The sequence below is a fragment of the Blennius ocellaris genome (genome assembly GCF_963422515.1).
Source record: "Blennius ocellaris genome assembly, chromosome: 19".
In the NCBI taxonomy this organism is placed as follows: Eukaryota; Metazoa; Chordata; class Actinopteri; order Blenniiformes; family Blenniidae; genus Blennius; species Blennius ocellaris.
This window is the reverse complement of record NC_137668.1, coordinates 10,317,359-10,333,140: the sequence shown is the minus strand read 5'-3', so window position 1 is coordinate 10,333,140 and position 15,782 is coordinate 10,317,359. Positions and strand designations below refer to the sequence as shown.

Genomic DNA, 15,782 nt, shown 5'->3' with positions numbered 1-15,782 from the left:
GTAGAGGACATATTTCAAATATGTCAACTAACGCCTGCAGATAGCATTACAGATACAATTTCCAACTGATGGAATTGATTTTATTTGTCGTCTTCTTTTTGTTACAAGCTAGTTTGAAACCAGTGGAGCTCTTCGACTTGTCTGTGGCTCTTTTCTAACAGCACCGTAGAGCCAAACAGCCGTTGAATAATCATGCAGTAGCGCTCATTACCTGCAATCAGTGATGTCACTTCCAGTGTGGTTGTGGCTTTAAAGGCCCGAGGCATTGAAAGCCACAGGCCGAGACTCATTCAGCCCATCGCCTGTGTGTTTACACCACGGGTAGTCATAGCAGCCTTAAAGTATGTCAGAGATACACGGGTCAGCAGAGGAACCTGATGTTTCTACCTGATTATTTGACTTCCTTATTGCTCTCCAGATTTCAACCTTTAAAAAAAAGGTTACCAAAATAAATAGAGTAATGCAGTGTAATTACTGTTTCCTTGGAATCCAGAAGTACTGTTGGCAAAAAACAATATTTACCCTATTCCATAATGTTTAAATATGTGCTTGCCTCTTTTCTTTTTAACTCTCCTCAGCTATTGGAACCAGTGGCTTCAGCCCAAGACAAACTCACCAGTTCTCTCCGCAGATTTATCCGTCCAAGTAAGGTTTCTTTTATTTTTCTACAAAAAATAAGCAGCATCCAACTTCATTTAGATCTTTAATTAGATCCTTCTGCTCGATCGGGGGCTTTCTCCGACTCCCTTTGTTTGCCTGGATGTCTGCAGCTTACACACTCTGAAATCTGTTCTTATTATCATCTTGCAAAACTTTTCTTTGTCATTTATTGTTCTTTCTCCATGTGTATGAGGTGTTCGATGTTATCCGTCTCTGTGCTTGGCTCATGTTTGCAATAAAGCAATGCAATCACAAGGAATTTGTCGGTTAGCAAAAGATGGTGTTGTAGGTTTGGGGGTAAAACATGGCTTAATTTTTTCCTTCTTTCCTTTTCTCACTTTTTTTGTGCGTGTGTCTTCACTCAAATAGCAGAACATATCCGCATATTCTTCCTACCCCTTCATCCCAAAATATGGCTGCGTATGGACAGACGCAGTACACCACAGGAATGCAGCAGGCCGCAGCTTATGCGAGCTACCCCCAGCCTGGCCAACCCTATGGCATCCCAGCTTACGGTAAAAAAAAAAAAAAAAAAAAAAATCACAAAATCATGCTGCTTAACAAGTCTTAATAATGCCAGTGATGTTGAAATTGTGTTCATGTGCAGAATGGGGAAGGTATTTCTCCTTTCTGAAGGTCATCAACCAACGCTCGCTCAAACCAAACCCATGTTCCCACAATCCCTCCGGCAGGAGCAGGCGGGATGCTGAGTTGTTGTTTAGTGCCTGCATACTCTCCTCCGCTGCAATAAAAGAGAATTTGCTTGTGAAGCTGTTCGGATAGAGCGGAAAGATTAGAGATATAAATCTAAAAACAAAAACTGGTTTCTTCTGGCATTGCGAGAGAAAGCAACAGAGTACATGGCTCACGGTGGACTTTATTTGTCCAAAGTCTTTAGAGTGTTTTGACCCCACAAGACTCTCCAATATGTGCAGGAATTTACTATGTTTATTTGAATGGAGTCCTGCAACCTACCGTTGCATAGGAACTACATTATGACTGATTCGGGCCAAGAGAGCGGTTAGTGAAGCTCACAAACACCTGCAAAATGTCTCATTACTTGTGCACCTTTTCACATGTGACCTATATTGGATAATGATAATAACAGTTGTAATTTCTGTTATCGTAAAATTAATCACAGTGTAAACATTGATTCAGATTCTAAAACAGCCAAGTAGTCAGCCTCTGTGCACTGTGACACAATCCAGTGCAAGATGAGAAGTAAAAATCAGTTATCACATAATCACTGCTCATCCATTGTGATTAGAGTGTTATGCTAACAGAGGCGCTGTCCCTTCGCTGTGTCCACTGTAATTTAAACCTGTGTTGACTGTTGTCTGTGCATCAAACCGATCTGGTGTCACTAACTGATTTAGGTCCATTGTGGGCAGGCATAAAGACGGAGGGAGGTCTGAGCCAGTCCCAATCCCCGGGACAGACGGGCTTCCTAAGCTACAGCTCTGGCTTCACCACGCCACAGACCGGACAGGCCCCCTACAGTTACCAGATGCAGGGTGAGGACATCTCTGTGGAGTTTTTTTTCTTTCGCATACGCATAGATTTACAAGTTTATTACACGTCCTGCAAGTTTTGTGTCGCTGGCAATCACTTCTTTTTTTATTTCCTATATTGTTTCTAATGTTTGACCCACATCTTGTAAGTTCTGTTGTGAAAATATAAATTCAGCCCTCATTCAGTGTAGTTGTTTTTGTCCTATATCTTTTTGATTTAGCCTTCCAGTGATAATAGGCCTGTTTCTGATTATATCGCACACACTGACAGACTGATACACAACACAGTCCTCGTCCTCACCCCAGCCGACGGCTGCATCCCGGCGGTGTTATGTGCAGCCAAGACGGCTGCCTCCCTCTCCTCTCCTCTTAAAAGAATCAACACAGATGGAAAAAATGGCAAGCACTTAAGAGGCACCAGCCATGTCGCTCCACAGCCTTTGTTTTTTCTCTCCCTGTGATCATATTTGTATTTGTTTAAGAGCTGAGACCAAAGAGATTTATGGCCTTGAAACCGATAAAGATGAGTTGTTGCACCCCACGCTCCCTCCTTTCTCTCCTCCTCCTCTGCGGTCGTACAGTTTTAAGTGTGCGTCCCATGCCTCATGCCCAAGGTAGTGTCTCTAAAGTATTTTCTCTCTCAGTCCCACCTGCAAGAGGAAACCAACTACAGCTACCCGCTAGCACGAACCCTTGTGTGCTCCTCTTTAATGGCTAAAGTGTGACAATTGAAACATCGCCACATGTTGCTGAAAAGCCTCCGGAGCATCTAACAATAAATAACGCGAGCTCGGGAGCAGATGTTGCGCGGGGAGGCCTCGTTTCCACGCCTCTTAACCAAAGACACTTGGCCACAGTGAAGATTTTCTGCAACACCTGAAAAAGAAGAGTCAGAGAGACAAATGCACTGAGAGCAAGCTGCTTTTCTGCCCTCAGTGGTTTAAACTTCGATGAGTATTATGAGCCCATTATGCCCTTTCTTCAGCTTCCCCTTCATCTGCCTCCGACTCTGCCTCTAGTTCGCTCTTGATATCTCCTGCTCCCTCTCGCCTCTTGTTAGCATGAAGTGTGTCAGTCATTGACAGCCATGTTTGATGACAGATTGACCACCATTCTGTCCTCTATGGGTTCTCCAACTGTGGCTCTGGCCCTCCGCCACACCATCATCATTACTCTTTCTGCCCTATTGATCTGCCTCGGCGATGTGCCTCAGGCCTGGGTGTCTCAACCAAAGACTCATTTTCCACATCTGATACTGCCCCCTCCTTCAGTGACCAGCCTGTGGCCAGCTGTCAAGGCAGAGGACGATTAAATTAATGCTTTTGCTCCTAAATTTCTGACACCACAGAGCTCTGCGTAGGCGTTGAAGGGGTGCCTTCATGTCACAACTGGGTAAAAGTTTTCTGTGCGCCTCACTCTTGCAATCACTTGTGACAATGTATTTTCTGTAAAATGGTTTAAACTTGAGAGGTGTGTTGATGCTGTGCTGATGGTGAGACTGAGCAGATGCTAATTAGGTGAATAATTGAATTCCAGTGTTCTGTCCCAATAGCGGTACGAGCTGAAGAAGCTGAGGCCCTCGTTGCTTTTTTTTTTTTTTTTTTTAAAGGAGAACCCCATCTGGACTTGATAGCCTATTCCCAAGTGGGGCATACAAACTTCTGCTGCAAATATTGTGCACTGATGATAGACATAGCCCATGGCAAGGAGACTGATCAAGCAAAGCAAATGGACTTCCAATTGTGGAGCCAGAAGGCAGAAGGGAAGGAGGAGAGGAGGGAGGGCTGATGTCTGGTCTTGAGTGAGTGAACTAACTGGAGCAGGACAGGGGGAGGGAGAGAAAACATGCCCCCCGGGGGAACCACAAGACCCCCTCTCTCTCTCTCTCTCGCTCTCTCTCTATCCCCCCACCTACTTTAACCAGCACCACCACTCCGAGCAGCATGGGTTCATTCTCACTGTGCTGCCAGGGGTCCCCTCGGCTTTTATGTGGCTCCTTGTTCTCCACACAGAAACCCTCAGACCCTGCCATAGAGGGCTTTTATGACTGTTTGAACTGTGCATTAGGCTAATTTGTTGTCCTTCACAGCCTCACTCCTCTCATTGTTCTCTTGGACTTTCACTTGATGTTGAACTTTTTGCAGAGAAGACAAAAGTTGAGCAAACGGCCCTCCTGGCCTCGAGATGTTAAACAACATACAAAAAGAGAGAGAACCTTGCGGATGCGAGTTACTGTAGCGGCCGGGATGAAATCCATGTTTGAATGCTTTGTGGTGTGCAATTGTTAGAAATAGTGAGTGAGAAACTACACAATCAGCATAAGCTTTGGAGAGATTTTTTTTTTGTATCCTCTGCAAGGCATTTCTCCTGAACTATACTACCTTTCATACCCAAACCATCACACTACCCCCTCCACCTTCCCTCACCCTCACAAACTTCCCCAATCATCCCCCTCCCTGTCTGAAAGCTGCTTCGTGTTTGTCACGGTGTGGGAGGGCCCTCCTGATGGGACCAATGACCAGAGGATGAAAGGAACTCCCTTATGTTTGTCTCCGACAACAAAGATGTAATTACTCCCTCATTTAAGAACAGTAAATTTGTCTCCTGCCTAGTTTTCACTGAAGCTGTGGGATACCTTCTTCTTTCTTTTTTTTTTGCCAATGGAAGGCTCACAGTGTTGATAAGTGGGGAAAGCTGTTGCAGTGTTCATTAATGTCCCCTGTGGCTGTATGGACAAGCAATCCATCTTTGTATAGGCAGAAAGGAGGGTTGAAGTCTAAGAGTGATGCGTTTGAAGGTTGTAAGAACTGCAATGTTGCTTTCATGCAATTTATGAAGGTTTTATAGGATTGTTAAAAAGTAAATTACTCAAATCTGAGAAAGGTATCATAAAATACAAACAGAATTGTTATTTTTATAGACTTCTACATCCTGCTTGTATGTCTTGATGTGTATGTTTTGCATTGAGAGCTTCAGCACATCGAGTCGAGCCATCTCTTGGAGCTAAATGCATCAGCCTTTAGCTTTGAGTGCTTTGTAATTTAATGTTCTTCTTTTTATAAACATACAGAAGTTCTTGCTGCAGGCAGGAGTACTACAACTCAGATATGAGTCTGTTCAGCTACATGTTCTTTTCAGCCATAAACCAGGCTTATTGTGGTACCAGTGTACGGCGATACCTGTGTCATTGTGAAAATATTTGAGTCGAGCTGCTAAATTTAAAGGACTTTATTCACAGTATACAAGTGAAGCTACGTGTACATATAAAATCACTCCCTTTACGTTGGGGTTAGTTTTTCCATCAGTCTTTGATGTCTTCGTCCTGCCGTTGGCTGCTTTGACAGTACAGGTGTGTAGTCAGTGGGGATAAAAAGAGAGGTAGTGCCCCAGAGGGCTGCTACTGATCTTCTCCCACATAACTCATGGCATGTATATCATTAAGCCATTTGATGCTATCCACCCCTTTGAATGATTTAATTACCCCGGAGGTATATTCTTTGAGCAAGTGAAAAGCGAAGCATACATATTCATTGGTACTGGATTTCAGCTTCTCACCCTGCCCACATCTCTACAATGTCCACCATGCACCCCCTCCACCCCCGGCACCCTCATCTTACCTCCGTCTGGGTGCATCCATCGTTTTCCACCCCCTTCACTCCACGCCACCCTTCGGTGGCTTACACACAACAGTCCCTTGTGTGCCTCTCATTGTGCGGGCTTGGAAGCAGGTTGCTCTGCACCCCCACCCCATCATTCATCAGGCCTGATCCAATCACTGATAAGATAGGAAGAGGAGGGAGATAAGAGCGCTCCTTGAGGCCTACTCTCTGTTGCCCTTAATGTGTGTAAATGTTTAAAAAAAAAAGGAAAAAGAAAATGGAAGAAGAAAAGAAAAGCACAATACTTTTTCTCTAACAATGTGTCTTCTTATTTTTCACCTTCAGCTGCTGCAAGTTATTTCCCATGTGTTGATTCTAAGCTCTAAAGTTGTAAAACTGTTCTTTCTGAAGGTGGTACTTTCACAACAACATCGGGACTGTATGCAGGAAACAACTCCCTGACAAACTCGACTGGCTTCAACAGCACACAGCAGGTAGCTGCGCACTTCCTCCGCGTCTCTCCGCTTCTCTAATCTGGTATCAATATGCAGCTATCAGTTTTTTTTGTTGGAATTGCAGGCCGGCAACCTGGAATTATTTACAAAACAGGCATACCCAATATGTTACATTTCATCCGTGACACATTCAAAGATAAATCACTCACAATGTCAAAAGCTTTGTACACAGGATTATCTTTTGTATCCTCTCCAACACATATGTATGCCACAGAGGGAAAGGGGAAAGAAGAAAAAAGAAAAATACAAGACAGATCGTTGTCCAGATGTAGGACAGAACAGACATGTGTTTGCATTTATTTTTTGGAATCTGCTCTGTAAAGTAGCAACACTACGTGAGGGCATATCTCGGATTACTCTGCCAAACCTCCTACTTATTTTCTGCAGGCCAACTACTTTTTGTCCCCCTTTGCTTCTCCAATTTTGATAAATATCACTCCTCTACCAGCTCATTGTACTCATAGCTCCCTTATTGCTTGTTTATGTCCTTAATGTACCTTATCTATGTCTCTGCGGGGTTTTTTTGGTTTGTTTTTTTTTCCTTTTCCTGACTCTGTCTGTCTCTACAGGACTACCCCAGTTATCCAGGATTTGGTCAGACCCAGTATGCTCAGTATTACAACAGCTCACCCTACACTTCACCCTACATGACAAGTAACAACACCAGCCCCAGCACGCCCTCCACCACAACCACCTACACCCTGCAGGAACCACCCACTGGTATCACCAGCCAAGCTCTCACAGAAAACCCTGCAGGTAGGAGTCAAACCACAGTGTGTAGCTGGAATGTGTTTCTCTTTCAAACGAGCAGCGGCTAAAGTGAACATGCTCATTCTCACTGTGAGTAGGAGACTCTTTCAGCCCGTATTTAGGCTTTAATCTAATGCAGCAATGATATTGATGCATCATCTGGCAATTGAGTTTGTATGTCCATGAGTTGTGTTTAATTTTATAACCGTTTAAATCGTCAATAATAAACAATACCATCAACTAAACTTAATGTCTTCTACTTTAGATGAATGGCGTATCTGATGTTTCTACTTGACATGTACTCTGTTATCTCATGTTTATTGAATCAGAATGAAGCACAGTAGCTTTCAGCATATGTTCCACGGCTGCTTTATTACAATATATATGTTACCTGTAAGCCTGAATAATCCCCTCTGTGTTCGGCATCAAGACAAATGGTCACTTAAACGTCTTGCCTTTTCTAAAAGCAAATAACAGCTCGTCTTCGATGCACTGCGTTCATACTCTTCCTCCCTCTTTCCTTCCTTTCAGCAGAGTACAGTACCATCCACAGTCCATCAACCCCCATTAAAGATTCAGATTCGGATCGATTGCGCCGGGCCTCGGATGGAAAGTCACGTGGCCGTGGAAGAAGGAACAACAACCCATCACCGCCGCCCGACTCTGACCTTGAGGTAGGGTGAGCCCGCTACCTTGGCGACAGACAGCCTCGCCCTGTCTGAGGCACACGGACACTAATCCACTTACTATATGGCTGCCACATCAAGTTTAACACTTGATGGGCATTAATTCTTAAAGAGTTGATTCCTTAACTATAAATGCATTATTGATGCATTGTGGAATATATGAGTCATCACTCAGCACATATCCTATGTAAAGTTCTCGTGCACGCCTGGTAAATAAGCAATAAGGCACATGATTAAATGAGTCATCACTGAAGTGAATAATGTATTTATATAAATTCCAGTTATTGGAGGCTGCTCATTAGCTAGAAACAACAATGGGGCCATTGCCCGCTTTGATAGCGGCCATATGTCTAAATAAACGCTTCATAGGTCCGAGGGCTCTTCATTAATTTGTTATTAATTTGAGCGTGGATAATAGCAGCCACCATAGCGCTGACATCACTGCATGTTAACATATCTAGTTAATTAGTTTGTCATTATTGATTGCTCTAATGTAAAGGGCACGGGGTGGAAAATGTGTAGCGGGGTGATGAGAGAAGTGTTGCGGTGACCAACCCAAGCAAATGGATCCCGGTCCCCGTGGCACACAAAAACACGCTCCTGGCCTATTGACCAGGAGGATCACCTTGCAGGCCGACAGAGTGCACCATTGATTTTGCTTCTTTTCTCTCCGTTTTTCTTTGTTTCTTCCCCCTCCTCCCTCTGCTCCCATCTCTCCAGCGAGTTTTCATCTGGGACCTGGATGAAACAATCATCGTTTTCCATTCCTTGCTCACGGGTTCTTATGCCAACAGATATGGACGGGTGAGTGACGTCAGACTGTGGCAGTAGTTGTGCACTTCATCAGCGACACGAAAAAAAGGAGTAAAAGAAAGGGGGGGGAAGGGGGGTGGGTGTGTCACACTGGGGTAATGGCCATTGACCAGAGGATTGATTTCCGTGGGTTTTAAGTCTATAGTGAGAAGACAGTAGAACTCAATGTACAGATAATTGTTTCTTTTTTTTAATAGGTCCAATGAGGCCTGGCAAGTATTTGACTGCTCTTTGCAGCTGTTGGAGCTATGCATGGCTGCTCGGGGTTCGGCTGCAGGGTCTCACAACAGTTGCACTCGGGATGTCTATTGACACATCTTGAGTGTTCCTTTCTCCTTCAGAAATGCCACATTGTTAGTTTAATTAAGTGCTTCTCAATCCATCCTTTTCAGGCCGCGATCTCCCCGGAGATCCTGGCAGGAGACTGAGTGTAACTTCAGTCACAACTCAAACTAGAGCACTGAGATTCCTCTGCCCTCATTAGGATCCACGTTTAACTATTTATACGTATGTATATATAAATCTTAACAAACATATATTAATATCATCATAGGGGAAGGTCATTTTTCCGTCCCATGTTGCTGTGTATGCTCATGAAATGAAGAGTTTACTTTTCCAGGCTTTGTTATTTGTTGTTGCATTTAAATTGGTTCTCTAAATTTAAACTTTCAAAACAAACAATTTGGGAAATCAGGGAGAATCCTATTCTCATGGTTCTGTTGAGGTCGTCGGCTCTATATGGCTTTCAAAGAGAACCATCCTCTCTGTATTCGCGTCTTTAGACTTACTGATAAAAAATGTCCGGTAAAGTTTGAATTCAGTCTAAATAAAAACTTCAATCGTCCGTCTGTTCTGGAGCTGTTCCGTCTCGCTGGTTGTTTTGGACACAGTTGTGTCTGGTTTTGAAGTTGAAAAAGACATATTGCTCCTCATGTGTCAGAGAGCTTAGTGTCTGCGGCCCATGCTCTGCGCCTTTGTTCTGGTATGAGGGGGTGTTTGATGGGGGCAGTGTTTTGCTTTTGGGGTGAAAGAGGGCTGCCCCACGACCCTCCACTGTTTATTTACTTTATTCTCGGCCCTGCATGCTGGGCAAAGAGAGGGCTGGGGCTTAAGGAGCCGTGGCTGTGTGATGAGGGGCTCACACACACACACACACACACACACACAGACTCATGCATGCACACACACAACCACCCATAGGGTCTCCTGAAACAGGAAACACTCCTGACTCCATAAGGGCCCGCTTCATCAGACCTCATATAGGATGTGACAGCCACTAGAGTTCCTCTCACTCTGTTTTCTCCTTTGTTCCTTGTTTTTCTACTCCGTTTGCCCATTTCAGTCGCCGCTTTACAAATGTTTCTCCTTCTTGCCGTGTTCCCACTTGTTGACACTTTCACATTAAGGCATCATTGTGAGGGGCAGATGGGTATCCTCACAGCGACCACAGAGCACGCTACATCAAAGCCTATCAGAAATGCGGATCTGTAAACTACCTCAGAAGAGAAAAGTGAAGCCGACCATAACTGTCCTATTCCTCCGCTTCTCCTCCCTCTTGTCTGTCATCTATGTCATCCTTGTCTTGGTGCCATCAAAAACAACAACAAAAAAAGTTAGCTTTCCCCACTCACCGCTCTGCGTTTCCTATAAATAGACGTGTGTCTGAGTGCGCGCACATCCACACTTTCTCTCACTGACTGTGACCTCCCACCCACTCTCTGCGACTCCTCTTTTCTCCCTCCCTCTCCCCCTCATACGCACATAAACACACTGCTGCTCTTATCAGCTCTTTTAATTGGCATCAAGGCAGCTCACCCCCATAAAGCTGATGGCTGAGGCCAGCTGTGCTGCCATTGGGCTGGCTGGAGCTGGAGCTTAAAGTGGGTGGGGATGGCGGGGTGTTGTTGGTAAGGGGGGCTCAGAGTCGGAGAGAGATAGGGAGGGAGGGAGGGGAGGAAAGGAGGGAGGGTGTGGGGGTGGACTTGGCGCCCCCACAGAGGCACTGACATCTCAGGACAGGTGGTGCTGGAGCAGTGACAGCAGCAGCACTTTGGCCTTCTGGCCTGCTTGTATTCTTAACTCCCTCACTGACTGATTGTTTAGATTTAATTGGAAAGGATTCACTTGTGCCAGAGGAGAGAGCCTTTTCCCACCAAACAAAGCCCGGCGACGCTGGAGCGCCGGACATCGCCGCAGCTTGGGAAGAGCGAGCTGATGTAGGAAGCTAATTATTTTTGATGAATTCGTACTGAAAGATTGATTCCAACTGGGTGGTTAAGAGGGAAGAGAAAGCCCCCAGAAGTGGGGGATTGAGCTCTACTTGTGTGGTTTGCACTCTGTCATTTTCGTGAAAACATAAGCATTGTGGGGTGTGACAGCTAATCAGTGGAGAGCTCAGGTGTGTCTTTAGGTGGTTTAACTCTGTAATCCCAGCTCCTGGTCCTGCCCGGCCTGTCTTTGGTCTTTTCCAGCTGCGGCAAAGTCTCCTCCACTGGCGGCCATTGTTCTCCTGCATGTTCAAGACAATTTGATGATTTGAGATTAAAGATTTGAGGGGGGGAAAAGAATGTATTTCTGTTTAATTCATTTCAGTTTTTATGATGTCCTGTATCCAAAGTAGTACAAGAAGATCAGCGTTATAAAAGAGTGTAAGCAGTTTTAATTATAAAAAAAAAACTGTAATTTGTAATAACAAATTTTAAAGGAAAACTGAGGACACTGAGGACTTTTTGGCTATTCATTAGAGTTTTAGAGGGAAAATCGCACACATTGTCACAGGTTCATTAACTATTTACAGTGTAGTTCACTCCTCTCAGAGTATTATCTTACAGACAGTGCAACCGTCTCACCATTACAGCATGTGTCAGATTACCCACAGAGATCATGATTTAAGAAATAAAATTGCAGATGTGCCTCGTGCTGGGATCATGCACGTATAATGATATAATTGCAAAACAACTTGTACAACTGCAGGTTTTTCTGTAATTATATCAATCAGAACTCATTGCTGAGTTTCTAATGAAGCATCATGGGAATATTGTTGTATGGCTTAGGGAGCAGTCAGATGATGCATCAGCACAAGTATGCGGGGAATGGACTATTTACGATGAGGCTGTGACCCCAACTCTTCTAAATCGACCACCCTTCCTTAGAAGAGACAGGCTTTTTACTGCATTCATTCAAGTCTGTGGCATTTCTGATGACTATTCTGGTCCCTTTCAGAGGGTCGTAAACAGAGGCTGAAACTTTCAAGTCGGCCTAATGTCTTCTTTTATGGGAGCAGCCTGTTGTGGAATTTAAAGGGATTCAGTGTTAATTGAGTGACTCACAGGCAGCGTCATTACTCTAATGCTTGATCTGCTTCCTGGCCTTTGTCAACAATATGCCTATCAAATTCTGACGCATGATTTTTTTTTTCTCTTTTTTTTTCTTTTTCAGGACCCACCAACATCTGTATCGTTAGGCCTGAGGATGGAAGAAATGATCTTCAACTTGGCCGACACACATTTATTCTTTAACGACTTAGAGGTGAGTGTATTCGTGTGTCTCTGCTATTTATGTTTTTGCAGTATTACCGATGTACAACTTGTCAAATCTAATATATTTAGAGCGCAATTTTAACCTTTTGTTTGGCAAGTGACCATGTTTTCCTCTTAGTGCATTCCTTTGGTTTCTTCTAAACTAACAATGGTAAAATCCGAACAGTGTTAGAAGATATGGAAAAAAATAGTAGCGTTAACTATTCAGATGGGTGTTATTTTTGTTATAATAGGATACACGTGTTTGACAACTTTGCTTCAACTAGTCCCACTTTGTGCCCGATTTGATGAATTTATTTTGTGGAAAATGTGAATAAATGTATCTTTCTGTACACAAAAAAAAATCAACTGTATCTATATTCAAGCATACACATAATAAGCATCATGAGTATTGCTTAGTTTACTTTTATAAATAACACACTGTGTTATGGAACAGTAAAAGATTTTAAGAGAATAAACATAGAAAGACATGTGATTTTAGTTAGTTTTTCACCAGTTTGCAAGAGATTGGATTGTATCATTAGTATGTAACATTGTATTTATATGCTGACTTCAAGTATTGATAGAAATAAGTATCTTTCTGTTCTCATGGTTAAAATGTTCAGTCTATAGAAAATGATTTCCATATTTTTTAAAAAAAGCTGCTTTCACACTGATTCGGTAGAAATTAGTGTCAAGATGTGATTTAATAACAGACAGTGAAGATACCAGCCTGATCTGCTGAGGCAAAGCTTCATCACAGTATGGATGTGATAAAAGCATGTTTGACCCTGTCAATGTTTTTAAAAGATATAGCAGGAATACAACTTCAGTGATGCACGGTGATCAGAAGAGTGAATGCAATCCAAAGTCTGAGAACAATGGGCTTTTTTAGTAAAAGCAGAAGCAACTGTTTCCCGCATGGAGCCTGTGTCTCAACTATCAGTCCTATCGGGGTGGAGTATTACCTCAGAGCCCAAGGGATACCACAATTTTTACATCTTCTGTCGGTCTCGTGGGTCACCGTCACTGCCCCCTCCCTCAGCGGCTAGTGTAATTTGTCATGCTCCTGCTTCCCTGTGACCACTCTGTCTGGTGGGTGCCTGGTGTCGCTGTCCACTTAAACCACAGAGTCTTCTGTCACAGCTTGAATCCCCCCCCCCCAATTCATGTAGTGTAAAATCTTCCCCTGGGGCACGGGAATAGAAGGATAAGGGGGTAGGGAAGTGTGTGTGTTGCGGGGTGGCAGAGTATCTGCTTCGCTGTGGGGAAAAGGGAAAGACCACAGGGTCAAGGATGCATATAGGCTGAGAGCGCACATACAGAAAAATGTGTCACATTTATTCGTGCGTTTGAACACGTGCACATGCGCCCACAAACTCATCCAGATGTCAGACACAAGTAACTGTCAATGTTCGTCACATTAAGCAAAAAACAAAGCAATTTATCCATCCAACTCTCCATCCACAGCTTTCCTCCTCTTCGCCTTATTCCTCCAGTGAATCTGATCCCACTGACCCAGTGCTTTTCCTTTGTGTCCTGCTTTCTGCTGACCTCACGGGAGAGGAAATGTTTTGTTTGATACTTAAGTGTGAAGAGATCTGTGGCCGCTCTGCCAAGTCTCATTACTCACCAGCATGTTCGGCTGAGTTACACGAAGCAAACCCGAAAAGGAGGACCAAACGAGAGACAGAGGAAGAAAATGTTCGTACGGCCCCAGACAGACGAGTGAGTGAGAGTCCAAACGCAGTCATCTTGATCAAAGTTAATTGGCTGCAATTGGCTGGTTAAATATTTCCTTATGCCGTGGCCATGTACAATCCAAACGCGCTGCACTTTATTTAATAGATGTGCCCCAATCATTTGAAAAAGCAGAAAAAAGGGCAGTTTGTGACAACGCTTAAATGTGGTTTCGCTCAACATCTGCCCTGTGTTTTCATTTCTTTTCATGTGTTATGAAACTGTTCACAGATGAATTGGCAGCTCAGGCTGCTTATGAAATTATTTAAAAAACCCAACGCATGCATTTCTTCTGGTCCATCTCAATAACACAATTATAAGCTGTTCTTTTGACACTTAGAATTTTTTTTTTTTTCCCCCTAACCTAAACTGGAATTTAATCAGGACTTTAATATCTGTATGTGGTCTGCTGGAGGAACGCTTTTTAGGCTGTCCAATGTAAAGAGCTCTCTGCAATGATTGTCTTTAACAGTCACACCAGAGGAGGAGTGACATTCAATTGAAAGCATATTGATCTCTCCTCTTAAACTGAGCTGGGGCAGTCTGAGTGTTAAGTGCCAGTTCTCAGCAATGCCTAACCAGTTGTGTTTCCTCTCTGCTGATTTACAGTCCTCCATCTAAGATCGAGCTAAATGGAGTCCAGCTATAAATACCGCAGCCAGCAGCAGTTATGTATTTAAGCATGTGCAGAAATGCATATGGTCCATCTAATTTGGTCTAAGCCATAAAGGGAGACCCCAGAGGCTGTGCAGAAACACAGGTGCAGAGTTAGTGGCCTAACGGTGTGTGAGCGCTCCATCTAAGTCTTAACACTGTCGCCCTGCCAACCTCTGCACAAGGACATTAAACAGAGGCTTGACTTTGTGAAAATCCGCGATGCAAATAGTGATAAGGTTTGCTTTTAATTTTGTTTTAAAACACAAGAGCCTCAAAATGTCATAACTGCACATAATGTTGTGCTTAGTCTGCAGAGGACACGGCACAAGCGATGCCCTTAGTTTATGTATTATGTGTGTTGAAGTGTGTCTGTGAATGGAGGCCAAGCTGTGTTGATAGAGCTGGTGAGTGACGATTCAGGGGAAAGTCATAAAAAGAAAGAGGGCATGCCGAAGGGGTCAACAGGGATCAGTTTCGTCCTCATGTCTCTCCGTCTCCTTCTTTTTTTCCAAACCTCCCTCTGGATCAGCGCTCTCTTTTTTGATTTTCTGAGATGGGTCACAGGAATGTTGACGATTCTCCAAAAGCCCCACTCTCAACCCGGAAATTTCTCTCATTTATTGTTTCCAACCATTCATCAATCGGTCTTTTAACCGTTTATGGGGCACGTGATCTTATTTGGTAACTCCCACATTTCCTTCAAACTGAAATGTAAGTGCATGCCGATACTGAACATACATGATTTTCATTAATACAATTCAACCAGCTCAGTCAGTTGAGAACAGGTTTATATTTGCATTAACAGTGGCCAAGATGCTGATTTAAAACAGAAAGGCCGTGAAGAAAAACATTAAAACACACTGAAAACCAAATGGCCAAAAGTGCAATGATCGATCATGTAATATATTTAATTTACAACGGATGCCACATATTAATGTATAGGCCGTGAAAACAAAGTCTGAACAGTTTACAGAAATCCTGTAAGAAATGTATGGATTTTTGATCCATTATAGCACTGTCATATTTTTGTTGTTTATATCCACACATCCTTCTTTTATTTTTATTTTTATTTTTCCCTAACATTTCAGACACTTTAATGTGTTTCAAGGAGCAACACAATATATACAGTTAAAATGAACAAGACTCAACACTAAAGCCTTCAAAATATATTTAAAATTTTATATAACTGAGTCATTAAAAAAAAAAAATTTTAATCGCAACAGCATAGTGATGTAAACTTTAATCAATAGATTACAGTGATATTAAATTATTTATGTTTGTTTTTTACATTAATCAAGTGAGGTACTGAAGAAAAAAAAATATATATATACTT

General features: G+C 43.2%; 1 protein-coding gene across 7 annotated transcripts in view; it reads left to right on the top strand.

The window, feature by feature from the left end:
• The window catches only part of eya1 (EYA transcriptional coactivator and phosphatase 1), a 66,881-nt gene that overhangs the window by 37,546 nt on the left and 13,553 nt on the right, over window positions 1-15,782 (top strand). For 5 of the 7 annotated variants that reach the window (XM_080514979.1, XM_080514984.1, XM_080514980.1 and 2 more), the window contains 8 exons: window positions 579-645; window positions 1,030-1,175; window positions 2,052-2,174; window positions 6,182-6,264; window positions 6,855-7,041; window positions 7,567-7,709; window positions 8,442-8,525; window positions 11,973-12,062. In XM_080514979.1, the coding sequence (XP_080371105.1) occupies window positions 579-645; window positions 1,030-1,175; window positions 2,052-2,174; window positions 6,182-6,264; window positions 6,855-7,041; window positions 7,567-7,709; window positions 8,442-8,525; window positions 11,973-12,062 (923 nt within the window). The remainder of the gene's footprint in view (window positions 1-578; window positions 646-1,029; window positions 1,176-2,051; window positions 2,175-6,181; window positions 6,265-6,854; window positions 7,042-7,566; window positions 7,710-8,441; window positions 8,526-11,972; window positions 12,063-15,782) is intronic. The other 2 variants (XM_080514983.1, XM_080514985.1) reach the window with 1 other exon arrangement.